A 27500-nucleotide genomic window follows, 5' to 3' on the forward strand; every position below is an offset into this window, starting at 1 on the left:
TGTCCACTATTGAGATAGATTGTTTTGTGTAGCTATTGATTTTCAAATAAAGTGAGTTTCCCCATTGTTTTGATTCGCTGTAGTTTAGGGCTAATATTATTGTATTGGATGGGTAGCATAGAAGACAGGTAGGCTTTTAGCAAAGTCAATGAATCACTCAATTTTGATTACTGATTGTAAACAATTTGTTATTTTTCATGGTAAAACATGGTCTACAATATCCTAAGCTGCTGCTAATAAAATATCAGACTGTACTCATGCTTAAAATCAACATTTGTTTATTTAGATAAAAATTATTCTTTTTAAGTTCTCTCTATTCTTCCTATTATAAAGGGGAAAAGTTACGTACCTACTCCACAATCACATTTCCTTTAAAGAAATCCTTAGTGTAAGAAATAATTTTTTAAAAAAATCTTTGAGAAAATAAAACCCATATTTGTTGCTTTTCTTCTGCATTGGCCTTCCTGACCTTGAGAAATATGAAAATATTTTGAAATGAAATTTAATTGCAGTAAAACTAACCCCAACTCTTGAGAATTTGTAACTTGTTTTAATGTGTTTGTGTATGGCACAAATTGGTATTTGGGAATATTTAGTATCAAGGCTCTGTGATCAAAATATAGCTTTTACTAAAGCCAGCTAGAATTTAACTTCCATGAGTCATTTTTATTGGGAAGAGTCATATAGTTGATATCAAAACCATTATAGTTGTCAAAGTTTGTTGGCATTTGATCTCTGAATGATGAAGCAATGAATCTTTGAACTGAAAAAGACCATCAAGCCTGACTCATACTATTTCCAGATTCAATTGTGGACTCTTGGCCACTAGGTTTTCAATTTAGTAAACTTCTTTTCATTTGCATTAATGTCTATTTTCATTTCCACTCCTAAACTTTTGCAAAAAGTCATTTTCTGCTTTACTTAAATTAATTTTCTCCCAATCCCAATCTTGCTTTTATCATCCCATCCATTGAAAATTTTGTTTTTTGCTCACAAACTTTGTATCTCTGTCTGTGTGACTCTGTTTCTCAACATATACACATTCTTTTTCAAACTACTTCAGACTTTTTTTCTGCTTTTATGTTTCTGTATAACAGGAAATAGTAAGTCCATTGATTTAACTCTTTCCATTTTAATTTGGAATTAGAATCTTTCCTTAGAACAAATAGAAATTTAAACACTTTAGAAGCTCAAACTTATGGCTGAGTTCTCCAGATTTTAATCTTAGTATGATAATTTCTGTGTGTTTAATTGTTAAGCCTCTGGAAATTCTTGAAGATATCATCATTGGTTAATAAGGACCTAATTTCGACCTTTTGGTATGCTGTCAAATTTTTATTAACTGAAATAGTTCTCACTTTGTTTGAATCTAACAAATCATTTGTTTCTGCTACAGAAACATTTAGTAGTTTTCTCAGTTGCTTTCATAATGCTTGCTTATTACATAATTGTAAGTGGTTTGTGAGATTGAATTTCTCTTAAGTATTTAGTGTTTTTTTTTAATTGTATTTAAAACACATTTATTTAGTTTTCTATCCAGTATTTTCTGTGACTGATACAGCTCCAGAAACATTGTTACTATATTACAAATTCTATTTTCTTTAAACTATGATTCATTTGATATTTAGAATGATATATAATTTGTATACAATACTATAATAATATAAACTCCTAGCATTGACTTAATCCATTGCCTTTCTCCCAATGACTCCTTTTTCTCTACCACTTTTTCTCTATCACATCATTGCTTACTGGGACCTCCTCAGTGCCCACCTATGGTCTACAGTGTTTGAATGTGTAAAAACAGCACTTTTTTTTTTTTAGATGTGTAGGTGAAAATTACAATTGATTTTTGGCTCTCTAAGAAAGGAAACCTTGTGTGTGTAGCAGAAGCTAGATCACAGTGCCTCTCCACTATTTGATGACATTCTCAATGTATATGTTCATGGAAGTAGTGCATAACTGATGTTGGGTGTCCAGTTTACACGTGGGTGACATTTATGTACAGAAATTTAAATGGGAATGAAGGGTATTGTCATGTGCATAAGCAGTATGTCTGTCTGAATTAACAAGTCCATTATTAAGCCAGAAGAAAGTGTGTGCATGTCATCATAACTGCATTCTGGGATACACCAGTGTTGATATGGGACCTAGAAACAGCAGCCCCCATTAGGACATGCTGCAATGGAGGTAGTCTAATAAGAAACTTTTATTATAAGAGTTGAGACAGACAAAAACCTTAATCAACTAAAGTTGTGTTGTTTAGGTGGGGAACAGCAGCATTGGTTTTGGCTACTTCCATCACTTTTCTGGTGGAGGATGTGAGGGAAATAAAGCAGTGAATTGGCAACACTAGTTCATTTGCATAGATTTTGGTTGGATCCATGAAGATGTTTTGAAGGGTAGTATAAAAGGGAGTGAATTTAAGTGGTATTGCTATAATAGGAAAAATTACTTTGTATATCTGTGTGTGTATGTGCACACATAATGTGTATTGGGTCAACATTAGTTATGTGTGGGTGGCAAAAACCATTTATAACTAAAGTGGGGGTAAAAAATAAAAAAAAAATTGACAGGACAGCAGCCAGACATTGTTTTGATACTAGTGTGGTCTGCTGGTTTGACATGTCAGTGTGATGACACACATCAACAAAATAAAAAAGATGGAAAAAGAGAATTACACACAAGAATAATAGAGCAAGTATTACCTCTCCCTCTGCTACCATCTATATTTTAACTTTTGGGAAGGCATCAACACCCAATGAGACTGTGCATTGCAGGGGTTTATTAGGAAGTTAGACGAAATGTGAACTGTACAAGAGGAGAGTTGGATTTGTGGAGGTACATTTTTAGTGCTATAGAACAAAGAAAGTTTGTATCTCGTAGGCAGTTCCATTTATTCACATTTCAGATCATCTGAAGATGAGTTATAACTCAAATACACTATACAGAACAAATATGCTGTGGAAACACAGTTCCCCTCCCCTTCAGGTAGTCATTGGTTGGACAATGACTTATTGGGGCAGTAATTTATTGCTTGATGCCTTTTCTGTCACCAACCTTTACTTCTTTTTCAAGTATTTATTCAACTAGTCTTTAAAATCACAGCTACAGCATGTAGTTTTTTTTTGAAGGATGTAAACAGATGCTCAAATGGTGCCAGAGATGCAAAAGTAAACACACACACACACAGCTTTCATACAGTTTCCTCTCTACCAATTACATTTACAAAACATTGGTCAACCAGTACTTTTGTTGATACTAGGCCAAGATACCCTACATTGGGATAGAACCTGAAATCACATAGTTAAAAAGTGTATCTTGTAACTCTACAGCTGTGTGTGAATATGACTACATACATTTACTTTAGTGTGTATATGTTTAGACATATTTGAATATATGCTTGCATGTGTGTATTACTAGTAATTTAATACAAAATGCCAAACTTGAAATTGGTAGCATTTACACTAGAGCTAAAAACAATTTCGAAATTATGAGCATATTTACTGAGTTTTGGGTTTAAAAAGGTGGGGGGACTCACATTCATAATCACCTTCTACTTATGGTACATACATGTGCCAATGTAAATTACAAACGTGTGCGCGCACACATACACTGCTCATAACTACACATAAATATAGACAAAATGCCATTATTGCTTCCCTGAATCATTCATTCTGATAAAAGTTGGGTCCTTAGTTAAGACAATACTTATTTCCCCACCATCTCCAATATCATTTTTATTTTTGGCATAATGTTAGTTTTCCTTTTAGTCCACATTTTCAACACTCTACTTCTATCTTGTGCTTCTACCATAAACTATGTTACCATGCATTTCACTAATCCTTTCACATTTTTATCTAGTTTTAAGTGCTTTTGATAATATCTGTTACTGGTGGTTAACATATGGTTAAACATAGGCAAAATAAGTTGATATTGCACTTTTTCTTCTTCACTTTGTTATCTTCATTTTGTCATGGAAGCTGGTAACTAAATTTGTGGCTGGCCAACATTTAGACATGTTTGTGTGCTGATGCACCAAAAATGAAAATTTAATTTACTTACACTTTCTATAACAAGATTGTAATGCTTTTTTCTGCATGTTTCACTTCATTCTTCACTACATCTATTTATTTTTCCATATATATATATGTGTGTATGTGAGAGAGGGAAAAAGACTGAGGGTGCAGTTAGTGTAGAATCAAAATTTTGAACATACTTGGAATTAAATAAAGCATGGTTTTTTTTCTTCCTTTTTTTTTTTTTAAATTAAATATACCATTAGGGACTGGCTACTGAATGTGCGCGCGCGCGCGTGTGTGTACGTAATCAAGGTCTTTTTGGAATGTTTTTATTTCTCTTTTCATTAGGGAAGATATTTCCTTAAATACTTCCATGTTGAGGGTCAACCATGAACTGAACCTTAAATACCTGGCAGCCCTGCATTTGTGATTTAACTAAATTTATTGTCATTGAGATATATATTTTTAACTTGTAATTCAATATGATTGTCAGTGTTATTTTTATTTATTTATTTTTGCTAAAATTGCATCATTGATATAACTTCTTTTTGTATATTTATATGTATTCTTTGAAGCTATTCTATACAATTAAATATTCATTTTTATTTCTTTAGTTCATTTTGTAATATTTAATTCTATTGCTACATTGTTTTGTTAAATATATACATTCTTGCCTTTTAATTTTGTCATAATGATATTTAAATGCTTTATTAATATTATTAGTAAATAGCTTTTATTCAATTATGCTGATTTCAGTTGTATGATAAATATTTTTGGTGTAAAAACAATCCATTCATAAGCAATTTAATAATTTATTGATACTGCATGAATAATTAAATTCTTAAAATATTGATCCCCACTTGGCTTTAAAGTGATCTTATATGTCTCTTATCTCTCAATATATATAAATATATCTATATCTATATACATTTGTTTTTTTGAAATCTTTTGTTGCTTGTATGTGACACTATCTTTACTTGGCCTTGCCTACCCTTGTTTATCTCATATGTACCCTGAATTGGCTGGCCTCACTGTTGCGGCATTGAAAAATTCGGTGCTACGGATGTGAACGAACTCTACTGCTGCTCACCCATCTGATTGATACGTTCGCTTGCTGGGGAATGATATGTGCTGCTGAATGAATGAATGGGGGATGAAATACGTTGGGGCGGACACAAACAGCAGGACCACCCTGAACTCATTGCTGGAGCGCCCTGCATCGAGGACGACGAAGATGGTCACCTGATCTATCACCCGGGAGACGTTCTTCAGGCTCGATGTACTCATCATTTCGTAACGTTTAGCCTAGGATATTATTTGACTTCTTTTTTTTTTTTTTTCATTTTTTTTTTCCATTTTCCTTAATTTTTTTTTTCTCCAATTTTTCCCAAAAATGTATTAATGTTTTTGTTTATCTTTGTTTCTTTTACCCCTTCCCCCAATTTTCTTCTTAAATCCTAAAATTCAACTTTCTTTATTTCTCTCTTTAACATTTCCTTATCTCTAATCTAATTTCCCCATCTATTGTCATTTTTATTCTTTCTATAAGAATTTAAAATTTTCAAAATTTGGGTTGGGGGATATCCAAAATTACACATTTTTCTTGATTTAAATTTATCCTTAAGTTTTTTTTTATGCCTATTGTATATGTGATTGTTTTTATCTTGGTCTTCTAATTATTGGAAGATCAACTATATTTCAACCATGCCATCTTTTGTAGGCATTAGTTCTATTATTTTTAATTGAAATATAAACTGCTGAAAAATGAATGCATTTTTCATTCCTTATAAACATTTCCCCATAAAATATACTTAAATCTAATATTTTAGTATTTTATGGATTAATTAAAAGAATAATTAAAAAATTTTAATTACTCTTTGAATATGCATTAAAATTAAATAAAAGGATAGATATAAATAATGGCAATAACCGAAAGCTTAGTGAAATTTTAATTTCATAATCTTAATTTAAAAGATGGGGTAATAATTGCTAAGTTTTATCTTGAAATACAATTAGGACAGATTAATTTTTAAATATAGTAATTGTTTGGATAGAGTTAACAAATCTTAGTTACAATCACTGAGTAGTTGTTAGTTTAATTTTTTTTTAATTCTCATATTTTCAATATACTTTTTTAGATTTAAACTGTGTTGTAGAAATAGTAAACTTGAAATAATCCTAGTTTTAATACTAAATGATTAATTAATTTAACGATGTTCAGTGAATTTAAATTATACTGAAGATATTTCCATATCCTTTGTTTATATATTATTTTTTGTTATTATAAACACTTGAAACAAGAATTTACATCTTCCACGTCTGCAGAGTAGCTTAAAAATCAAGTGTTGTATATTAGACTTTGGCTAAACTACTTTTCCCTGTATGAAATGTCTAGCATATTTTCGTTTCTAAATCAACTGGGGCGATAGCCTTTTTAGTTTCAATTTCTCCAAAACATAATTTATCTCATAAAATTTTTTTTTTTATGTTTCATTAAATTCTCCCACCTTTTGATAAATTATTTATTTTGATTTTAAGAAATTTAATTGAGGATTGGGTCCATTTGAGTATCTTAAAATTCTTTTAGTCTCCCTCCCCATCCCTTTTTTTTTCATTTTCCTCTTTAATGCTTTCTTGAAACTGTATAGGTAAATTAAATTGTATTGGCAAATGGATGATTCCCTGTCCCTCTTCCATCCAACAAACTACTGTTCTTGTATATTCTTAAATTGTGTGTGTATGTATGTATATATATATATGTATATACATACATATATATATATATATATTTTAAATTTTCAGTCCTTAATGTTTTACATGCCTTAGAAACATATCTGATACATTGAACTGAATATAACTACGAAAATTAGAATTTGTTTCATTAGATATGTCAAAATCTTTAAGGACACATCTGACATTTTCATACAATATTGGAAGACACTGTGATGTGTACAGATAAATACACACCTTAGACATTTTTTAACGAAGACTTTAATGTATTCATTATACTTTTCAACATCATTTCAGAACAACAACACTAGCTTTTATTTAAAAAAAAAAATACTTTTGCATTTTTATATGTCCATACATATATAGCTTATAGCTTAAGAAGCTAGTTGAAAATCAATTACTAGTTGAAATATATTAGGATACATTAAAGCATTTACTATAAAAAACTATTTTAAAGTTCTCTGACCTCTCATATGTGAGGTGCTTTATTTGGATACTTCAGTGCATATTTGATAGCTTAAAATATATTTGTCATAAGTCTTATTCATTTACCCCAAGTATGAAGCTAATTTATCTACTTCAAAAGTGTGTTAAATCTATCCTAATGGATGAAAACTATATTACTGTAAAACTGTAACTTACTCTCATCCATTGAGCCTTTCAGTTTTCAAAATAAGATAAATACTGTTTTTATGTAGTTTCGCTGCCAGCCTCTTGTTGCATTGCTATGAAGTGTTTTTCTAAACTGGTAATTAGCCAGTACCACTTGTCATATACTAGGGATTATTTGAGCGTTATATTTAATTTCAGATGAAATTATTCAGACCCTTGGTGAAGGCACCTTTGGGAAATGTGTTGAGGTGAAGGATGTTGCGAGGTAGGTTCTTTAGACTAAGGGAATTTTCTTCATATCTAACATCTTTCTCTTTTTGCAGCAACAAAGTTCAATTTTAAATGCTAGCATGGTCTTCTTGTTTATTATTTGCTATTTATGAAACGTTTATGCTTAAACGCCCATTGTTTTTTTGCATAACTTTTATTTTTCCTGCACTTCATTTATATTTCTCACATGAAAATATGACCATTTCTTGTTATGGTCTTTGGCTAAAATTTGCTTTATTTTATTTTATTTTTGGCTGTAGAAATGCTTTTTTAGCTGGGGGTTAAAAAAAAGTTGCATATGTTAAATGAAGATATCTTCTCTATTTTGTGTCATAAAAGCATTTTCATCCAGTTCCATAAGAATCTCCATCATTCTGATATGTTGCAACAGTCTATAAACGGTGCATAAAAATGAATCTTGCTTTTCATGGTGTTGCTGAAGCTAGACTAAAGAGTCCTTACTTAATTGTATTGGTGAATTATGTTTTTCTGAGTGAAAGTATTTGTAAACTATCAGATAAACTGTAGGATCATTCAGCATGAACAGTGCTGATTGGATATTAGCAGACTAGCTTCCACTATTTATCTTTTTTTAACCCTTTAGTATTTATTGTCAAATGTAATGCTTGTTTATTCACATTGCATTGAATTAATCAAGCTCAAGGGGTGTCAGGAAAAACGAGAATATAGAATAATAAATGTTAAGTTACTTTAGAATTATGAATCTCATCTGATAATTGGAGAGTCTTTATGCAGCTACTTGAACGTCTAGAAGAAATGGCCAAATTGCCTTAAAGCAAAATGCCAAGATGTGATACCAGGATAATATTGAATGATGCTGTCCTTGATGTTAAAAAAAAAGAAAAGACTGAATGATGATGGCTTGAATGCCTTTGACAATAACTCTACTTGACCAAGGTTGATTTGATACTAAACAGCACCAACTATTATGTCATTTTGTTAAATTTTCCACCCTATGGTGTTAGTATTTCATTATGGTTGTTATTGACGTATAGTTAATGTTACAAGTATTCTTAGCTTGCTCAGAGCAAGAAGGAAGAAATTGGAAATGCTCTGTTGTAAATGAAGGGCTATTGTTACTGTAAGAGTTGACAGTTTAATAGTCATGTAGCAATGTAGTTGATATAATGTTCATAAAAATAGATTTGCAATTGCTAAACTTTTGTACTTTTTGGAATGGAGCACCATCAAAATAGGATGGTTACTTGATCTATTAGAAGGTTGAAATGTGCTAAAATCTTAGAAATATTAATGCACAGTATATATGCTGTGTAATCAAAAATAAAAATTGGGAGTCTTTAGAAACTTTTCATGTAGAAGAATATTGTGAATTGATTTAATGAAGTTATTTCCTATAATAATGAATGTATATTGAAATTATCAGTTTAGTCTTTTGGTGGTGTGTTTTCAATTATAAGAATTCATGGTGGTGAAAGAGTCTTAAATTCATTAACCATTATGAACTCCTTGCCTTGTTCTCTTTGTTTATGGTGTGCTGGAAATTAGAATTTTTTTTTTTTTTTTACTTTTCTTAAAATTGAAAAAGATAATTATTGGTATTTTTATTCTAGGTTATGCAGCTACAAATATGTTGAATATCAAAATTTACGTGCATTTTATGCAATGCTGTTCCTCAATTCTTTCCAAGTTTTTTTTTCTTCTTTGGTTATTTTTCTTGTGCAGAGACAGATTTGTAAATTAGGGGCGAGGGTTGTGTTTTCTTATAGTGCAAAGAGGTGTTAGCTATTTGAAAGAATTCCTTGGTTGGGGACATTTGATATCCCTTTCACAAGATGGTCTTAAAATCGTGTGTAATATGTTCCTGATCCCTGCCACCATCTCTTAGTTTCTTAGGCAAATCTAATTGAGATCTCTGAATCTTCTTTCCTATATCAATAAATGCATAATTAATACCTGTCTTTAATTTTTTATATTGCTGTCTCTAGTAGATATAATTTTTTGTTTTACACTGAATAGCATAGTTTCTTTTGTATGTGTGTATGTATGTGCTTAAACAGGTTTTAGCTATTTCATAGCTTTCATGCTTGATTTTTTCAGTTTTAAAGCATGGAACTTGGACAGTAGGTAAAACCTCGGTTTAGAGAAATATCTGAATATTTTCATGGACTATTTTCCATTTTAGCTTGCAAATTTTTTTTATCGTGTGTGTATGTAAGAGAGATATAACCTTAAGGATAATTTAGGAATCTATTTTCATAATTGATTCTTTGATAATATCTATACGAGTATTTTTTTTTTTGTTTATGTGTAGCTTTGTTGTATAGATACCGTTACAAATTCATGTCCTTAATTCATGACTGTGAAAGCGAACCTGTTTGTTTACAATATACATCCCCGACACAGTTTGAGGTTTGTTGCAGCTGAATATATATTGATATACATTTTGTTAACTACCACTATTGCTGCAGCTGATTTAAGTTTTCAGAATGTCAAATTAAAGGATATTTCTCTTGGATGTAACCCCCCCCCCTCCGTATCTCCCATAGTTTGCTTATGAAAGAAATTTTGAAAATAGTACTGCTTGTTAATCACAAAATAACTGTCAATTGAAGTGCCTCTAGTTTCCTTCAATGAATTATGTATACTTCATTTTTGGTTGCTATTTGCAGATCATTAGTTTGGACTATTGAGAGTTAATTGTCTTTGACATAAAAAACGTGTGACTAGATACCAGTGGATAATACTTCAGTTTGTTGATCATTTGTTTACTCTCAATTTTTATGCTCTTTATAATAGCTTTGGATACAAATACTGCACCATTTGAACTGTTCTTGCTTGATAGTTTCTACAATTCTACTTTGCAGCCAATATCTGTAAGAAACAGTAGATAAGCAGTCATTAGTTGTATAGTTCATGGCTGTATAGCCAAGCCTATTTTTATTTAATTTAATGAGCTACTATCTTTACTCAGTAGATGGAACACTGTTATCTGTCTACTAGATCTTGAGTCATGAAGGCAGATTACACTGGTGATGTGTTGTTTTTCAAACCAAAACACTTAATTCTTCTTAGTTTATTGTGATAAAAGATACCAGGCCTTAAGTTATCTGTAACAAACTCGCTATTCAGCACAGCTGATATCTCTTTCTCATTTGCTTATTGTTACAGAAATTAGATGAACATCAAAAGGCGTTTTACTTCCTTTTTTTTTTTTAAATTTAAGCTGGGCCTAAGCACTTAAAAATTTTCCTTCTTCCTGCTATTGTTTGCTAGGGTTGTTGCTTGCACTCTGTAGGTTTTCAAACATATCTTTAAATGATTTTGTACTTCAGTTTTAATAACTCATGTACATTTTGCTATTTTCTATTGATTTTTTTATTGCAAAAATGAAAGGTTGTGTGAGTGTATGTTTGCAGCATATGATCTCTTTTGTCAATTCCCAGTTTTGCAAAACTATTGAATACTTACAAAAGGAAGCCATGGTAGTTTCTAAAAGTGCATTTCCACTTACTTGTACACAAGAGAGAGAGAGAGAGATTATAATCTTTAATAAAAAAAGTTCTTCACACAGGCCAAGATTTTACTTATCTAATGTGGATATTCTTTTGTTTCACTCATGCTGGAATATCACCTTCAGAGGTTTTTCTTAAATCACTAAATTACAGGACAAGTAGACAACACGTGCATGCACACATGCTGCAGGCTCCTGCCCATTTTCATTCTGCCAAATTTCATAGATGTCTTTCTATGAGGTTGCATACAAGTCACTTGCCAAAACTGCTGTGTAGTGGAGGTCAAACCCAGAATCACATTTGCACAGTAAACTGTCTAACTATGCTGGCACGGGCATCAAATTTATAAAGTTGGGCAAATATGTAATGTGTTGTTATTCTCAAAATGTAATTTATTTCATTGGAAATTGAAAAAGTTCCATCTGCCAAAGAATGATTCTCACTACACACACACATATATATATATGGTTTCTAAACTTAAGTTACATCCTTTAACCAAAGAATCAGAATCTCTTTCGTAACAAAATTCCTATAACAATGCACAAAGTACTGATAGTCAGGCTGTCTATTTAGGTCACAAAAGGTCAGGATGTATAGTAAGATACTTGCTTTGTAACAATCTACTTGTAATAATGTGATAAAATGTTTAGAAGTAAAGATGAGGCTAAATAGCAAAGTGTGAAAAATAATGTACAAGTGTATTGTTTTTGTTTCGTATACATTTTTTGTATTTTTTAATGCTCATCTCTATAATTCTGTTTACTCTGCATTTTATGAGCATCACTTCACAATACCATAAACTTTTTTGTTTAAATACTGCCTTTCATATAACTGAGTTCTCTTCTCTCTCTTTCACACACATACACACACACTATAAATTTAAAAATTGCCTGAGTTAATGGCTTCTTAAATAATGATTTTATTGTTTATTAAATAGTTGTTTTATTAGTGTGATAACTGTTTGATACAGTATACTAAGTAAGATTATACTATATAAGAAGAAACTATATATATCTATATATATATAATTTAATGGCTGATTCCCATAGTGGCCTGGGTTGAAAGGTTTGACAAGATGTGGTGAGTTGGAGGACTGCATCATGCTCCAGCATCTACTTTGTCATGTTTTCTACTCTTGTAGAACACCAACCACTTGACATTGTATAGGATTTTTTCATGGTACTGCACTAGTGAAGATCACCTTGTAGTTGCAAAGCTAAAGTGGCCCCTATAACCAAGGAAGAGTAGGGCAGTGATTCTAGGCAAAGGGATAAGGCAACACACACACACAAATACTGTGTATGTGTGTAGTATCAGTGCTGAATTCAGAGTTGTTTGAATCACTGTTTGTTCTGGATTTCTGCCCTCTGAGTTCAAATCTCAACCAGGTCACCTTTGTCAGCCATACTTCTGAGCTCATTAAATATATAGCAGTCTAGGGTGATGAACTAGTGGATTGTTAGAACATTGACACAATGCTTTGGGGTATCCATTTGGTACCATGCATTCTGCATTCAGATCTCCTCCCTTTAATATATGGGTTCTCGGCGACCAGGCAAAAAGCCAAGCTATATATAATTATGATTCATTCTGTTGTTAATTGTGATAATTCAAGTGAGTAAAAAAAAATAAACAACATATGCAACAAATGAAAATGAATAAACATTGGGTACACATTTGCCTTTCCATTTAAACTCTATTACATGTATTGAGTACTCTCTTGTTTGTAATCCTCAAACATGTGTGAATTGTTATTATAATTATGCTTCCTTTGTAATTTTGATTTTTTAATATTATCTACTGACTTACCCTGCATAATTGTTAGTAATACATGCTAATCCCTGAAGAATTTATTATGTTTATTCTTGCGTTCTGTTACAGATGTTTGTGAAAGAAACTTTTACACATTTATGTTTGCTTTTGTATAAGATAATAACAATAGGATGGAGACTTTGCTGACTACCATTCATTACGTTGCAATCTCTAAAATTTCTAGCTAAACAGTTTTTTCATTTAATGAATGTAGAATCATCAAAAACCTGCTTTGTTATTTAAATTTATATAACAATTTCATAAAAATTTAATGCAATATACTTGGAAATTAGAAAGTTTATTACCTGATGGAAAGTAAATCTGTACTGTGAAATCTGCATATCGATTCTCCCTCCCATGAAGTGTGCCATTAAAAAAAAAAAAAGTTAGTTTTGAATTTCTTCAACCCCCCCTTCCCGAAGTAATGTGTTATTTATACAATTTTGGTTTTATGTAGTGAGTATTTTGTTTATTTTTCTTAGGTTTTTATCTTTTTGCTGTGATTTGATATAGTACCAGCTTTAAAGAACCAATGTTTCAATTATTCATTCTAGTAGTACCTATTTATAGAGAGTATTTTTCCTTTGCCTTGTTATCTTGTCTGTATTCTTTTGTAATACTGTAATGAACTTAGCTAATAGGTTACTAAGCCTAACTACATCGGCCACATGATTGAAGGTTATTTCAGTTAATTTTCTGATAACATAAATATTCCAGTTGTCTAAGCAGTTTTTACCACCAGAGCCATTTTCAACAAGCTGTACAGCTACTTCAGTTCTCTCCTACTAAGTGCCTCTATCCCCTCTCCATATACAATATATTTAGGCTGGCAGAGGGAACTAAGCTGTACACATATTACTCACCATAATAGGAGATAGTGACAAGTACTTCCCTTAGTCCTTACACTTCATATAATTTTAGTCCCCCCCCTCGCCGCCGCCACCATCCCTTCCTCTTGTCTAGAAATTTGAGCTAGATTGCTCTTTCCTTTTTATATGAACGTAACTAACTCATTTTAATAGTAAATGTTGTTAGATGTCTTAGTTTCCCTTGTTTTGACTTAGTAAGATTGTATTTAAAAAGTAAATAAACAAAATACTGACATCTATTTTTGATAATTGATTTCTTCTATGTAAAGTCCTAAAGATTGAGTAGCTGATGAACATTTTGTTCATGCCTTTTTCAGAATAATTAATGGTGTTAAGGAATGAGAATCAAATTCTGATCTTAGTTAAATTAATATTCGGTTATAGATAATTTGTATATAATTATCATTTTGAATATTTACACAGCAAATAGCAAAAATTCTCAAGATGTTTAAAGATGATTAAATTGTTGAGATTACACCCACTTTGCAACATTCATGTAGGTCTCATTTACTAGTGTTGATTTTCTAACTCACATTTTAGGTTTTAAACAAATTAATAATCTTTTAAATTATTGGTACATGTTCTAATAAAGCAGTTACTCTTCCAACTAGTTTCTCCAACTTTTCTCCAAGTTATGGACATTAAATTTACTCAGTCACTCTCTTCACAAGCTTTCCATAAATGCATGTGCTGCAATTAATTTTGTTTGTGAAAAAGCTTTGAATTTTTGTTTTTTGCAAGCCGACGTTCAAGATATTCCAGGCAACGCTCTCGTGGGCCGTAAGTAGTTCTATGCTGATGCAAATGGTTGTGTTAATGCTGCCAATCACACTCCATACCCACTTCCAGCCATATCTTACAGGAATTATTTACCTGTTATACTAATATTCTATGAGACTAATTCAAATAATTATTTTGTAATATGTCTTCTTGAATGGTCTTAACAAGGTGTTATTTAGTTTCTTGTGTATTTCTACAAACTTAGAATTCTAATATTAGAACAGATTGAAATATATATTTTGTGTGAATTATAAAAATAAAAAACAAAAAATTGTATATCAATGAAGTAAGTTTTGGTGAATCAAGTAAGTTTTGGTGAATTGTAGCCTATTTTCTCTCTCTTCTCTTGACATATTTTATCAACATTTTACTGCATATTACAATGTTTGAGTGATATATGTTTAAGATTACTCCCTTTCTTAATACATCCTTTTATGGGTGTATTGAAATGTCTATATCAATTACATTTAGCATGGGGGAATTAGACACAATACAGCATTTTTTGTTTTTTTGTACCTTAATTCTGATTTCAATAATTAGTCAAAAAATTTGTGGATATTGCATGTTTTTTCTGTTCCTCGCCATAGTAACATTTTAATATTCTTTTCCAATTATTTAATATTTCAAAATTAAGTACATTCCTTCCTTTTCCTCCTCCTCCTGATAAAACAAGCAGTTTTATGGGATTAATTATAATGATCATAAAATGTGATCCATTCTCTGATTTTGAGTTGATTAAAAGTGCATGAACGATGAAATTTTATGTGGAGTTTCAAGTATAAAGATATTGGTTAGTATGTCATCCAGAGTATTCTTTTACTGGTTTCAGTCTTTAAACTGCGACCATTCTAGGGCACTCTATTTGTTTTTGTCAGTTATATTAATGCCCTTACTTATTCTTGTACTTCTTTTATAGATGTCTTTATTTCAACATCTAAGTTCACCTATTGAGTTAAACTCACTAAAGGTGGATATAAATACCACAATGTACCTGCACTGATATACACATTTGTAATTTTTTTTGGTCTTACATAAAAGATGCATTAGATGTATGTAGAGGTTGGTATAATTGTATGTAAGTAAGGCAGATGATTTCCTCATACATAAAAGTTTTGTATGCTTCACTTTATATCAACAATACTTATCAGCAAGTCTAAAATAATCTACAATTATCTTTGGCTCTGGCAAGCACTGTTGGCTTATCACTCAAGCAACCCACATGCAATTACATACATCTTACAACTTCTGCAGTTTCCACCTACCAAATTTCACTCCTAGTGCATTGGTTAACCTGAAGCTAGAAGTAATTTCTGTTCACAGTGTTGAGCAGTGGGTCAAACCTGGAAACATGTGGCTATGAAGTGAAGCTCTTAACTGCACAACCATGCTTGATAGCTTTCTGTCATTTTTTTTTATCTAAATGCATGGCTTCTCTGCATTAATTAGTGGAAAATAAATTGAAAATTCAGTTAAATGTTCACATATATAAACTATAATTTAATTTCAGTAGATTAGGCTGGGCTAATTTTTTTTACCACCCAATGAAGAATGTTTATGGAAATTTAAAACTTTTTGTCTTCTAATGATTTTATTGTCCATAAAATTATTTGGTAATTTGTCAGTGTGTGAAAAAATAAATGTGTTGATTGTGAAGACTTGAACAAAGAATTAATTCCTTCATAGTTTGGATTTCAGTTCTAGAAATGTTAAAAGTAGACAGTTTAGTACTATATATTCTTGAATGGGCTCTATCTGGGTATTTATTGAGTATACTAGTTTCCTTGTTATATAGGATGTTTATCTTGTTGTTTAACCCCAAATCAGCTTTGATTGAGCGGGCTTATGATCAAAAATCTACTCAATCAAGATTGAAGTATTCTAAACATTACTATCCCATTGTTTTCTACGCACAGTGTACCTAGGACCATACTGTTTAATGTGTTGTCTCAGGTGGTATGGTGGAATTTGAGAGTGATTTAGCTGCTAATTTCTAGCCTCTTGGATGACCACAGTCTCCATCATTTTCCTTCAACTAAACAACCTGATGTTGATGGACGTGTCCACAGGATGTTATTTTCTGTTCGTTTCCAAAGAAGAGATGAAATTATATCAATGTTCTCATACATTTTTAGTGTTTGCATGTTCTACAGTACCAGTTACGCTGATGTGATTAATCAGCTTGTAATTTCCTGAACATGTTATCCTCATGGTATTACTGGTATTCAGTTCAAGAGATGTTGTTGTGGTCTGGCATTTCGGTCATCATTTTGTAGATCTGGAACTATGTTGCCCAGTGTGTCCTTCTTTCTTAAGGCAATATTGTGTGATTAAAGAGTTGGCTGCTATTTTTAGCACATTGAGAATGACCACACAGCAGGCCCTTTCATTGCTTCAACCATTGAAGTGTTGTTGGTGATTGTTATTAATAAGAGCTTCTCATTATGAGATTTTTCTGCTCATTTTTCCAAAAGAATTTACTTATGGGACATGTATTTTATGAGAGTGTTTTTTTTTTTTTATTTTTAATTTTTATTTATTTATTTTTTTTATTACCCTATCCCACCTCTATTGTTGGCAACTTTTATTCATAATTGTTTCACATTTCTTTTCAGAAATGGTCAAATAGCTGCTTTGAAAATTATAAAAAATGTTGAAAAATATCGAGAAGCTGCAAAGTTAGAGATCAATGTTCTTGAGAAGTTAAAAGAAAAGGATCCAGAAGGCAAATAGTTAGTACTCTCTCTTTCCCTCTCTCTCTCTTACTCTCTCTGTCTTTCTTTGTGTGTGTGTGTATCCAAATATACTGCAAGGTAATGACTAAATTTTTGTTTCATTTAAATTGGTGTTTGAAGGGAAAACGATGTTCAAGAAAGATTAGTAGTGGGGGGTGCATGGGTATATATGTGGCTTTCTTCATCTCTCTGGCAAAGCAAGTCAGCAGGAGGAGAATAGCTTGAAGTAGGATTAAGAAGGTGGAAAATTCCAAGTAGCATAGTTTTGTTGTAATTGTAGTAAACTTAGGTAAACTGAAAGAGAAACAGCTGGAAGAATTAGTTGGTACATAAGGGGTGGGGTACATTTTTTCTTTTCTTTAATTCTAGTTTTATTATCTATTAATAATTTTGATATTAAAAAAAAAAAAATGCAAAAGCAAAAAAAAGTCACAGTTCAACCCAGACCATTAATCTGATTCCATAGCTGAACAATATAGAGTAAATCAATACAAGTCTTGTATATAATGGATTGGCATCAACTCAATTTGCATGTGTGTGTGTGTATATATATACATATATATTTTATTATTATTATTATTATTATATTTTGTAACTTTTTAAAGTTAGATTTTAACCAGAGATGAACCTTCAGCTTCTCTTTGTACATAGATGCACTTTGCATCATGATAAACCCCTGCTACTTATGTCAGAGCCTATTTTAAAAATCAAAGCTGTAAACAGAACACATACAGTATGTATGTACTCTCCTTTTAACAGTCCCATAACAGTGTAAGATTTATATTATTATTTGATTTATTTATGCTCATTTACATGTCTTAAGCATGCAGTTCATGTGTTGCATTCGTGCAGGAAGCATTGCAACTTGTTTGCGCATGCATACACAAATATGAAAGAGTTGAATCTAAAATGTAAAATTTTTCAAAAACTTTAAAATATTAACAGTCTAGGGAGTGAATAGGATTACTGCATAATGATTGTTTTTTTTTTCTTTTTCTCTTTTTTCTTTGTCCAGACACAGTTTGTAAGTTTAAAATTTATAATTTCTTTTTCCATTTCAGTTTGTGTGTACGGATGCTGGATTGGTTTGATTATCATGGGCATATGTGTATAGCATTTGATATGCTTGGTCTTAGTGTATTTGATTTTTTGGTAAGTTACAGAAGAGTTCTTTTACCAAATTTAATTTGCTATTAAACTCATGTTTAATATTTCAATTTTTTTCTTTTAATTTTTAAATTTTAATTGGTTTATATGCATATGGTATTTCTAATGCTTACGTCTGGACATGTTACTTAATGCAATTTTTTAAAATTTTCTTCTGCAGAAAGACAACACTTATTATCCATATCCTCTCGATCAAGTTCGAAATATCTCCTATCAGTTGTGCTATGCAGTAAATTGTAAGTTTCAGTAAATTTCCATTTTTATCATCCATGAACCTTTTCATTTTTATGTAGTCAGGGGAACAAGGTGTATCTGTGACTTTTGTAATGCTCTACAAGACTGAAATAAATATGATTGCTGTTTAGCTTGAATAACTGTCAATTGATATCCATAAGGAAAACATTGGTGAACTGGCTGAATTGTCACCATATTGGACAAAATGATTAGCATTTCTTTTGGTTCTCTACATTCTGAGTTCAAATCTCACCAAGGCCAACTTTGTCTTTCATCCCCTTGGGGGCTAATAAAATAAAATACCAGGCTAGTACTAGGTGGGTGGTGGGGGTCAATGTAATTGACTTCCTCTTTTCTCAAAAAATTGCTGGCCTTGAAGCCCTACTATGGACTGGCATCCCATTCAGGGAGAGTATTGTAATCTCAGTTACTTACGTGCCGTTGAAACCAGCTAACTGGACTTGTGAGTCCTGAGGCTCAGGGGGTGGGGTGGAGGCATAGATAGGAAGGGTTGCTGTTCTGGGAAGATAAGGTTAGTTGGATGAGAAATGGTGGGGGGTGGGATATGCAGCCAGCTGTCTCTATAGGGTACTAGCGGTTGTAGTAGTGGCAGAAAGGACAGATTGATAAGAAAGGTTTGATTAACATAGACTTATTCCTGGAATTTAACTTTGATGAATACATTTATTCTACATCTTACCAATTGAATTAGTTTTCATTCTTAGATTATAATTTAACAATAAAATTTTCCCATATTGGTCTTTTCTTTCTTTCAGTAAACAAATGTTTAATTCATTCAAACTAAAATGGTTAGAATTATTAGATGGTTGTTTGTTTTGATTATAAAGTTATAATCTGTGTGTGTTTATACAAAACAGTAAATAGCTTTTTCCCTCTTTTTTTTTTTTTTTTTTTTAGTCCTCCATGAGAACCAGCTCACGCATACAGACTTGAAACCAGAAAACATACTTTTCGTTAACTCCGATTTTGAAGTATCATATAATGCTAAAAAGGTAATATTGTTTTTATCTGCATCTATTATAATAATAATAATAATAATAATAATAATTGTGTACAGTGCTCAGGTGCACTACAACTCATCTAAAATGTATATATAATCAGGTGTAGTTTCGGCGGATTTCGGAAAGCATGAGGGCCTTAAAAGATGCAGTGTCATGGCAGTCAACAACTGACGCAGGCAGTTTATTCCATGCTTCAGCAACTCTGAGCGTGAAAAAATGTTTCTGAAAGTCATGGGAGCTGTATTGTTTTCTGACTTTGTAGGCATGTCCACGTGTGTTAGACACATGGAGATCAAAAAGGTGTTCAGTGTTGTTGTTGGTGAGGTGGTTGATAACTTTGTGGGTGTTTACCAAGTCCGTCGCCAAACGCCGGAGCTTCAGTGAATCCATGCCCAGGGAAACAAGGCGCTCAGAATATGGTAGGTGTCTGATGGAGGGTATGCGTTTGGTTGCACGTCTCTGGACAGATTCCAGGAGGTCAATGTTCTGTGCAAGATAGGGGCTCCAAACTGATGATGCGAATTCCAAGTGTGGTCGTACCATAGCTGTATACAGTTTTAAATAGATGGCTGGAGAGCGGCTAACAAAAGACCTGCTGAGTGATGCCAAGACACCCTCGGCCTTCCTGACAATCTTAGAGATATAATAATCAATCTGTACATAATTGAGAGCATGTGCTTGATTGTAATTATTTTCTCATGAAATATGTTTTTCATCTTTGTTTCATATTTTACATTTTCTAGAGGCGAGATATGCGGAGAGTAAAAAATACAGATATAAGATTAATAGACTTTGGATCTGCAACATTTGATCATGAACACCACAGCACTATTGTATCAACGAGGCATTATAGAGCTCCTGAAGTTATTTTGGGTAAGTGTATTATAGTTTTCTTTTACTTGGGAATTGCTAGCCTTGTTTATATTTATTGCAGTTTTATAGATAGTTTCTCAGACAATACAAAAGGAATTAATTTGTGGCAGCTGGAGAAGTATCGAAAATGATTAGCTTGATAAATGAACCCAACTCCAGACACAATTCAACTGCCAGTACATGACTGATTTATTATTGTTACACTATCCATCCATTCAGAAACTTAGGACTTAAAGATTAAAGGGTGAAAATTTGGAAAACGGGTCTTGACATTTTGAAAATATAAAAATGTGATTTATCACCACCACCCACTTATATGAAGTGTTTGTCTTTATTGCATGTTATTTTAATTGTACTTTCTGGAATGTTGTGGTTTTTCCAGTAGAAGTTCCGTATTACAGTTGAAGTGGTAAAATAACTTTAATTTGAATGGATTTAGATTCGAAACTTTTGGAATAAAACTTGGCTAGTTTGGTAAAAGCAATGCACATTCACTTTGGAATGTGGTTGGTTCCCTATTGAAAATGTTGTCCCGCTGGAGCCCGCATTCTGGATTCACCAGATACTGATGTAATGATTCTAATGATACTTGAGCATTTAAGTTATCATTTACCTAGTTTTGTGAGTATAAATGGGACAACATGCTGACGAGGTCAGTGCAACTGTAAGTCTTGTTTCTGAGATCAATACACTTAGCTCTCAACAGACAGATTTACCTGGTTTTAAGTATTGCAGCTATGGTGATTCATCGTCATCGTTGTTTAATGTCTGTGTTCCATGCTAGCATGGGTGGGGCAGTTTCACAAAAGCCGGCCAGGCAGAAGCCTACACCAGACTTCTATGACTGTTTTGACAGGAATTTTACAGCGGGATGTCCTTCCTAACACCATCCACTCAGCAGAGTGGACTTAGTGCTTTTTACATGGCACAAGCACAAGGTCAGTTTTGGGAAAGCTTTTACAGCTGGATGCCCTTCTGAACACCAACTACTTTACAGTGTGGACTGGGTGTTGTTTTAAGTAGCACCTGCACTGACAGGGTCACCAAGTATCTGCAAGACAAAAAAAAAAACCTACTTTCAAGAGGAGAGGGTCATTGGAGGAAGTGATCTTGTGATCTAGTGTCAGATGATGAAAGGTTATAGTGAGACAGAGACATAGAAACTGTAGAGGAAGTACAGAGAGATCTGTGTACCAACTTTGATTCTTCACCTGGGCTAAGTTGCAACAATAACTGGAAGTGAACATCAACTAAATATATGCTTGAGATTTTGAGAACAAATGTATCATGATGAGCTAGGACTTAATAGCAGCTGTATAAACCATGCCAAAGCAGTCACTGGAGCAAATTCTGTCAAACTACGCAACCCATGCCAGCATGGAACATGATGATAATGAATCCATTAGTTTTAAATTCCATAAATCTTAGTTGAAACCTTTCAGTGAAATTTTCTTTGCTGACTGTATTTGCCTCATACAGCGATTGACCTTGATCTTAAATAAGAAGTAAAGCTAAATTTATTCAGCCCTTACATTAAGAATTTATTTTGTCTTGCAATGATTTGTATTTATCCAGCAATACTTTTTTTGTATTTATATGTATGCCAGCATGGAAGGCAGACGTTAAACAATGATGATGATGGATCATTTTTCTGTGTCTCTGCAATAATTTTCTGCATAACTGATATTTTTCTCTTTGTAATTTTAGAATTAGGTTGGTCTCAACCCTGTGATGTGTGGAGTATAGGTTGTATCATGTTTGAGCTATACACAGGATACACATTATTTCAGGTAAATTGCTTTAATTACTTAATTAAATGTTTATTAAATTATATAATAGTATGATGTTTATTAATTAAACTTTTTGGCTATCAAAGGTACACTTACTTGCTATTTGCTTTTTTACAAGTATTCTTTTCAGCCTCTATATGAATTTTATCCTTAATTTGATTTTACTGTCATTCTTCCAAACTATTATGACTATCTGTTACTGTTGTTCTATAGTCAATAGAATAGGCAACATTATTGATTTAGTTTAGTATATTTTCTTGATATTATACATAGACATGCTGACGTGCATTTTTGTTTTTTAATTCTACTTCTTAGCAAAATGTTATTTTGTTTAATATTATTCTTGTAAATCTTTGTATTTTATCTTAAATATATTTAGTGTGAACACACAATCAACATTGTATTGGTTGCTTTGACATTTACTTTTTTGTTTTGGGTTAGACACATGACAATAAGGAGCATTTGGCAATGATGGAACGGATACTGGGCAGTATACCATATCGGATGGCAAAAAGATCTCGGTAAGCTTATTGACTCAGAGTTGATATTGGACATTAGAAAGGATGGCTATAGAACAAAAATTAAACAAAAATCTAACTTAAATAGGTGAAATAATATTTTAATTGATAAACTATGATTACTTTATAAATATATTTTTCCTAATTTTAAATTTGACAGTAATGTTGAGTGGGGTGGGGTGTTGCATAATGAATCATTAACATTTATTACAACATATATTACTTTAATTGTTAAGCAATTATATTTGCAAAAGTGTATCATAACATTTCATATTGGTATTTCTTTTTATTATTATTTTTCTCCCTAATTTAATTAGTCCAAATTTCATAAAGAAATCTTCCTATAATTGATATTTATGTTTGATGTGCAGCAGAAATACATAGGTATATATTTCTAAATGTAGTTCAGTGAACTCTTGGAATCATTCCAACTTTAGAATATTAATATTGTAAATTAAAAGTCTGTATGTATGTATATATATATAATATATATATATATATATATATATATATATATATATGCTACATTAGTACATAACTGCCAGGAGATAAAAGCATGCTAGATTTTTTTAGGGTATTAATTTCTTATATAATTCAATAGTTAGTTACAATTAATAGTGTAGGGGTAGAATATAGCAATGTAATTACCTGCTTATTAAAAGAATGCAGAAATGTTGAAATGTACTCAAGATGTCAATAAAAGTTGTATTAACAATATGATAAAATGATTTCATAAATTAGTTTATACGGTAGTGTCATGGCTCAAATATGAGTGAAGATAAAATGTAATTACTTGCATATCAAACAAATTGTCTGTTTTTATAACAGTCCTGTGTTACCCCTTCTTTTAAACTTTAAATTGCATTTTATGAACTGTAGCATTGTTGGTTACAGTTTTCCAGTGGGATAATCATTGGTTCACTGTCTATTAACAATGGTGAGAGTGACAAGAGGTTGTCAGTGGAACTTTGGCTGAACAAATAAATACAAATTATTTTTGTGTAAAAGCACCAGTTTGTTTGTTTCTCCAAAGTGCAATTAACAAAAAAAAAAAAGACAATTTACATGGGATGTATTTTGTATTCCTGTTGTAATATTTAGTAAATTTTAAGTGATTGTGTGGCATCTTATGTGATTTACATTTAGTAGATATTACATGAGTCAAAGACATTGTTGATTTTGAAACACAAGTTTAAGAAAATCCATAAATGATGATTTATTTTCAAATTATAATAACCCTGAAGTAAACTTTAATTATAATAAAATTCACTTGTCATTTTGTTCCTATTGTTTTAAGAACAAATTACTTCTGGCATGGTCGCCTTGATTGGGACTCGACTACTTCTGCTGGGAGATATGTAAGGGAGAACTGTAAACCACTTTATGTAAGTACATGCTCAGCCTTCTCTGTAACTACTACCATAAGTGCACTATAGTGCATGACTTACTATTTTCCAACTGTAAGAAACCACTGAAGTGTATGACGTTTGGGCAATGTGCCAGCAGGTAACAACTAATTTGTTCACAACACTTTTGGTGTGTTGTCTTTTAGGTAGTAGATACATTTCTAAACTTAAGCTCTTTCTAATGTAAAATCTCTCTGTTGAAAACAAAGCTTCGTTTTTTGGGGGATAAACAAAATTGCCAAGTTTCATTTATTTATTGTGTAAACTTAATAAAAAAAATGTCCTAAAATATATAAGCTATTTTCTCAAGGTGATTTTTTTCAAAATTTTCTAAAGTTATATCTGAAGAAGTAAAATCTTATCTTGTAAGCCTTCTTTGGGAGGTGACATTGATATTTCTAGAATAGTTATATTTTGGTGTAACTCTATTTTAATCCATTCCCGATTAGATAGTTTCCTATTTACTCTTTCAATAATCTTAATTCACAATTTTTAATTTAAGCTCAACATCTAAAATCTTTTCATTGGGGACTAATGTTGTTTACTTGCTTGTTCAAATTTCCTTTCAATTGTTTCTTCAGTTAGCCATTTAAATTTGGTAGTAGTTGCCAGTGGGGCAATGCATGTGTTTTGTGGATCCTTGAATCTGCCTGCAAGTTCTGTTTGTATTTTTATTCTTCTGACCAAACTTCTAATTTGTTATTTATTAATCTCCCAGCATATTTAGTACAAACTCTTGGTAATAACCCAAGTTCCCACCCCATAAATTTTTGTCTCTTTAGTTGATTAGTTTACCACTTTTCTTTTTGCTGCCAGCATTCATAATTTGTTTCAATACTAATATAACTTACCTTTTATTAGTTGTTTCCATTGAACTGAATGTAGTTTGACTTGGGTAGCATGCTGCATGGCTATTCTCATTAGCTCATACGGCTTTGTTTGTTTGTTTGTTTTTCTAATCCCTAACCCCACACTCCCCATATTTATCTCCAAAGAAAAAGCAAGTATTTCTACCATGGGAAACTGGACTGGGATGAAAAAAACTCATCTGGGCGGTATATTCGGGAAAATTGCAAACCACTTAAGGTGAGTAACAAGTTATTTAGCTGATTCCTTTTCAAAATGTGTTTAACCAATGGGAGGAGGAGGAGGGGAATTAAAGTTAATATTTCATAATTTTTGTAAGCATTGTGGATTTGTAATTTACAAATCTCCTTTTACATTGGATTGTTCCAGATAGTGGATTGGCAGAAATAGAGGAGTTTAAGACAAATGCCTTGTGGTATTTTGTTATGACTCTTTACAAACCCTGCCGAGTTGAATTTGGCTTTTTATTGTTCTGGGACTGATAAAATAGTATCAGTCAAGTAACATGGATCATTTATAAACCTCACTAGGATTTGTGCTTATGTTAGGAATGAAGGCAACAACTTAATATGTAAACAGAATACATACACTCACACGTGTATGTGTGTGTGTGTGTATATATATATATATATATATATGGTTGAAATTTACGGAAAAACGAAAGACAAAGACAGGTGTATGAACAACGAGCAGGTGTATTCGTTTGATGCCCTGGAAAGTGAGAAAGTCTTTTACGCTTAGAGCAGAAAGGAATATGAGGAAATAAACAGAGAGAATAATAAAAACTAGTGGATTTAGCGATCAGTTATATATATATATATATATATATATATATATATATATATTATATATATATATATATATATGTGTGTGTGTGTATCTATGTATGTACACGCACAGCCACAGAATGTGTTTTTGCAAGTGTATATAATGAGTAAAACACTAGAGCTTGTTGCACAATCAATACTTGTATTGTTTTTGGCTCTAATGTTAATAACATATGTAACACTTGCATCAATACAATTAGACTAGTAATTCTACTTTTTAATTATCTCGTGTCTTTTAGCTCTGCCAGCAGCAATAACAGCAACTTAACATGCATTTTTCCATACTTCTGTGGGCTGGGAGGATATGCATATTAGCATACTTCTCGATTTTTTTTTTTGCCCTGTTTTTTTTTCTTTTCTTTTTCTTTCTTTAGCATGCATAATCTATACACATCACGTCCTTGTCTTCATTGCAACAACTAATCCTCTTGGACGTAGTTACTTCCTCAGTTCACTTCCATTTTGATTCTAGTCTGTGTTCATATCCAATGAATTATAGGTTGTTCCTCCCTTTTTATATTGTAAGAAAAAGTTGTCTTTGTTGATTTGAAATTAACTCTAGCATCTAACAGAGGTTTTGTTATCAATAAAATTACTATCCACTTACTGCAACAGACATCGAGCTATTACCTACTCTGCCCCTAGGACATACTAGTATTTCTTAAGGCCTAATCAAACAATCAATGGACTTTGGTCATTAACCACTTGAACTGATGGTTGTACTAATGCATGAGGTAGATTTTAAAATTGTGTGTAGCATTAATCAAGCTATTCTATATCCATTGAATATATTGCATACACAACGTTGAGTCCCTTTCAGTTTTTTATAATGAATCTGAATGTTTTTCTAATTAATGTTTGTAGCATTCTACTAGTTACTTATGCTCTAATTTTCACTATATTCACCTTGAGTTAGTGTCTGGAACTTAAACCTTCTGTTTCAGCTTCATGTTTTTGGTTGATCTTAGTTGTCTGTGACAAGGTTTTCATTGCTTTGTGATGACGTTGATATGGAAATACAAAGGAGGCTTATTTCAACTTAGAACTTTTAATTCCATCCTAATATTCCCCACGCCTCATTACCCATTAATAACTAGTATGACAAATGTGGTTGCCCCCAACAATTTCTCTTGTATTGTTTATTCCTGGAGGTAAGGCGTTACTCCTGTTTTTCAAATAGTTTTACATTATAAACATCCTTCCCAGACTACATTCAGGAAAGAGCCACCTGATTGATTGGCTTAAAGTTACTTACTCTAGCCTCTGGCCCACAGGTGTACTGTTACCTCTTTCTGCATCACTCAGGCACTCCCATCTCACTCACCTCTTTTCCCCATCATCCTTGCTGTGCTCTATGTCCTTTCTGTCCCCTTAAAGTTAACCCTCTGGAATTTGCTGCTTGATTATGCTTCTCACAGGTGTTGGCTTAAAGAATTTCAAAAGGACCATTAATGGCATCAATTCCACTATTCTAG

The 27500-nt window shown here is 32.0% G+C and overlaps 1 protein-coding gene across 15 annotated transcripts in view; it reads left to right on the forward strand.

The window, feature by feature from the left end:
- Positions 1 to 27500, forward strand: part of LOC115210958 (dual specificity protein kinase CLK2) — a 119123-nt gene that overhangs the window by 79093 nt on the left and 12530 nt on the right. For 5 of the 15 annotated variants that reach the window (XM_036501893.1, XM_029779770.2, XM_029779763.2 and 2 more), the window contains 11 exons: positions 5205 to 5301; positions 7563 to 7629; positions 14551 to 14589; positions 17202 to 17318; positions 18383 to 18473; positions 18649 to 18724; positions 19641 to 19735; positions 20488 to 20617; positions 22325 to 22407; positions 22849 to 22928; positions 25327 to 25417. In XM_036501893.1, coding sequence (XP_036357786.1) covers positions 5205 to 5301; positions 7563 to 7629; positions 14551 to 14589; positions 17202 to 17318; positions 18383 to 18473; positions 18649 to 18724; positions 19641 to 19735; positions 20488 to 20617; positions 22325 to 22407; positions 22849 to 22928; positions 25327 to 25417 — 966 coding nt within the window. Of the gene's footprint in view, positions 1 to 5204; positions 5302 to 7562; positions 7630 to 14550; positions 14590 to 17201; positions 17319 to 18382; positions 18474 to 18648; positions 18725 to 19640; positions 19736 to 20487; positions 20618 to 22324; positions 22408 to 22848; positions 22929 to 24222; positions 24311 to 25326; positions 25418 to 27500 lie in introns of all 15 variants that reach the window. The other 10 variants (XM_029779765.2, XM_029779769.2, XM_029779775.2 and 7 more) reach the window with 5 other exon arrangements.

Source organism: Octopus sinensis, linkage group LG4, assembly GCF_006345805.1.
Source record: "Octopus sinensis linkage group LG4, ASM634580v1, whole genome shotgun sequence".
Lineage (NCBI taxonomy): Eukaryota > Metazoa > Mollusca > Cephalopoda > Octopoda > Octopodidae > Octopus > Octopus sinensis.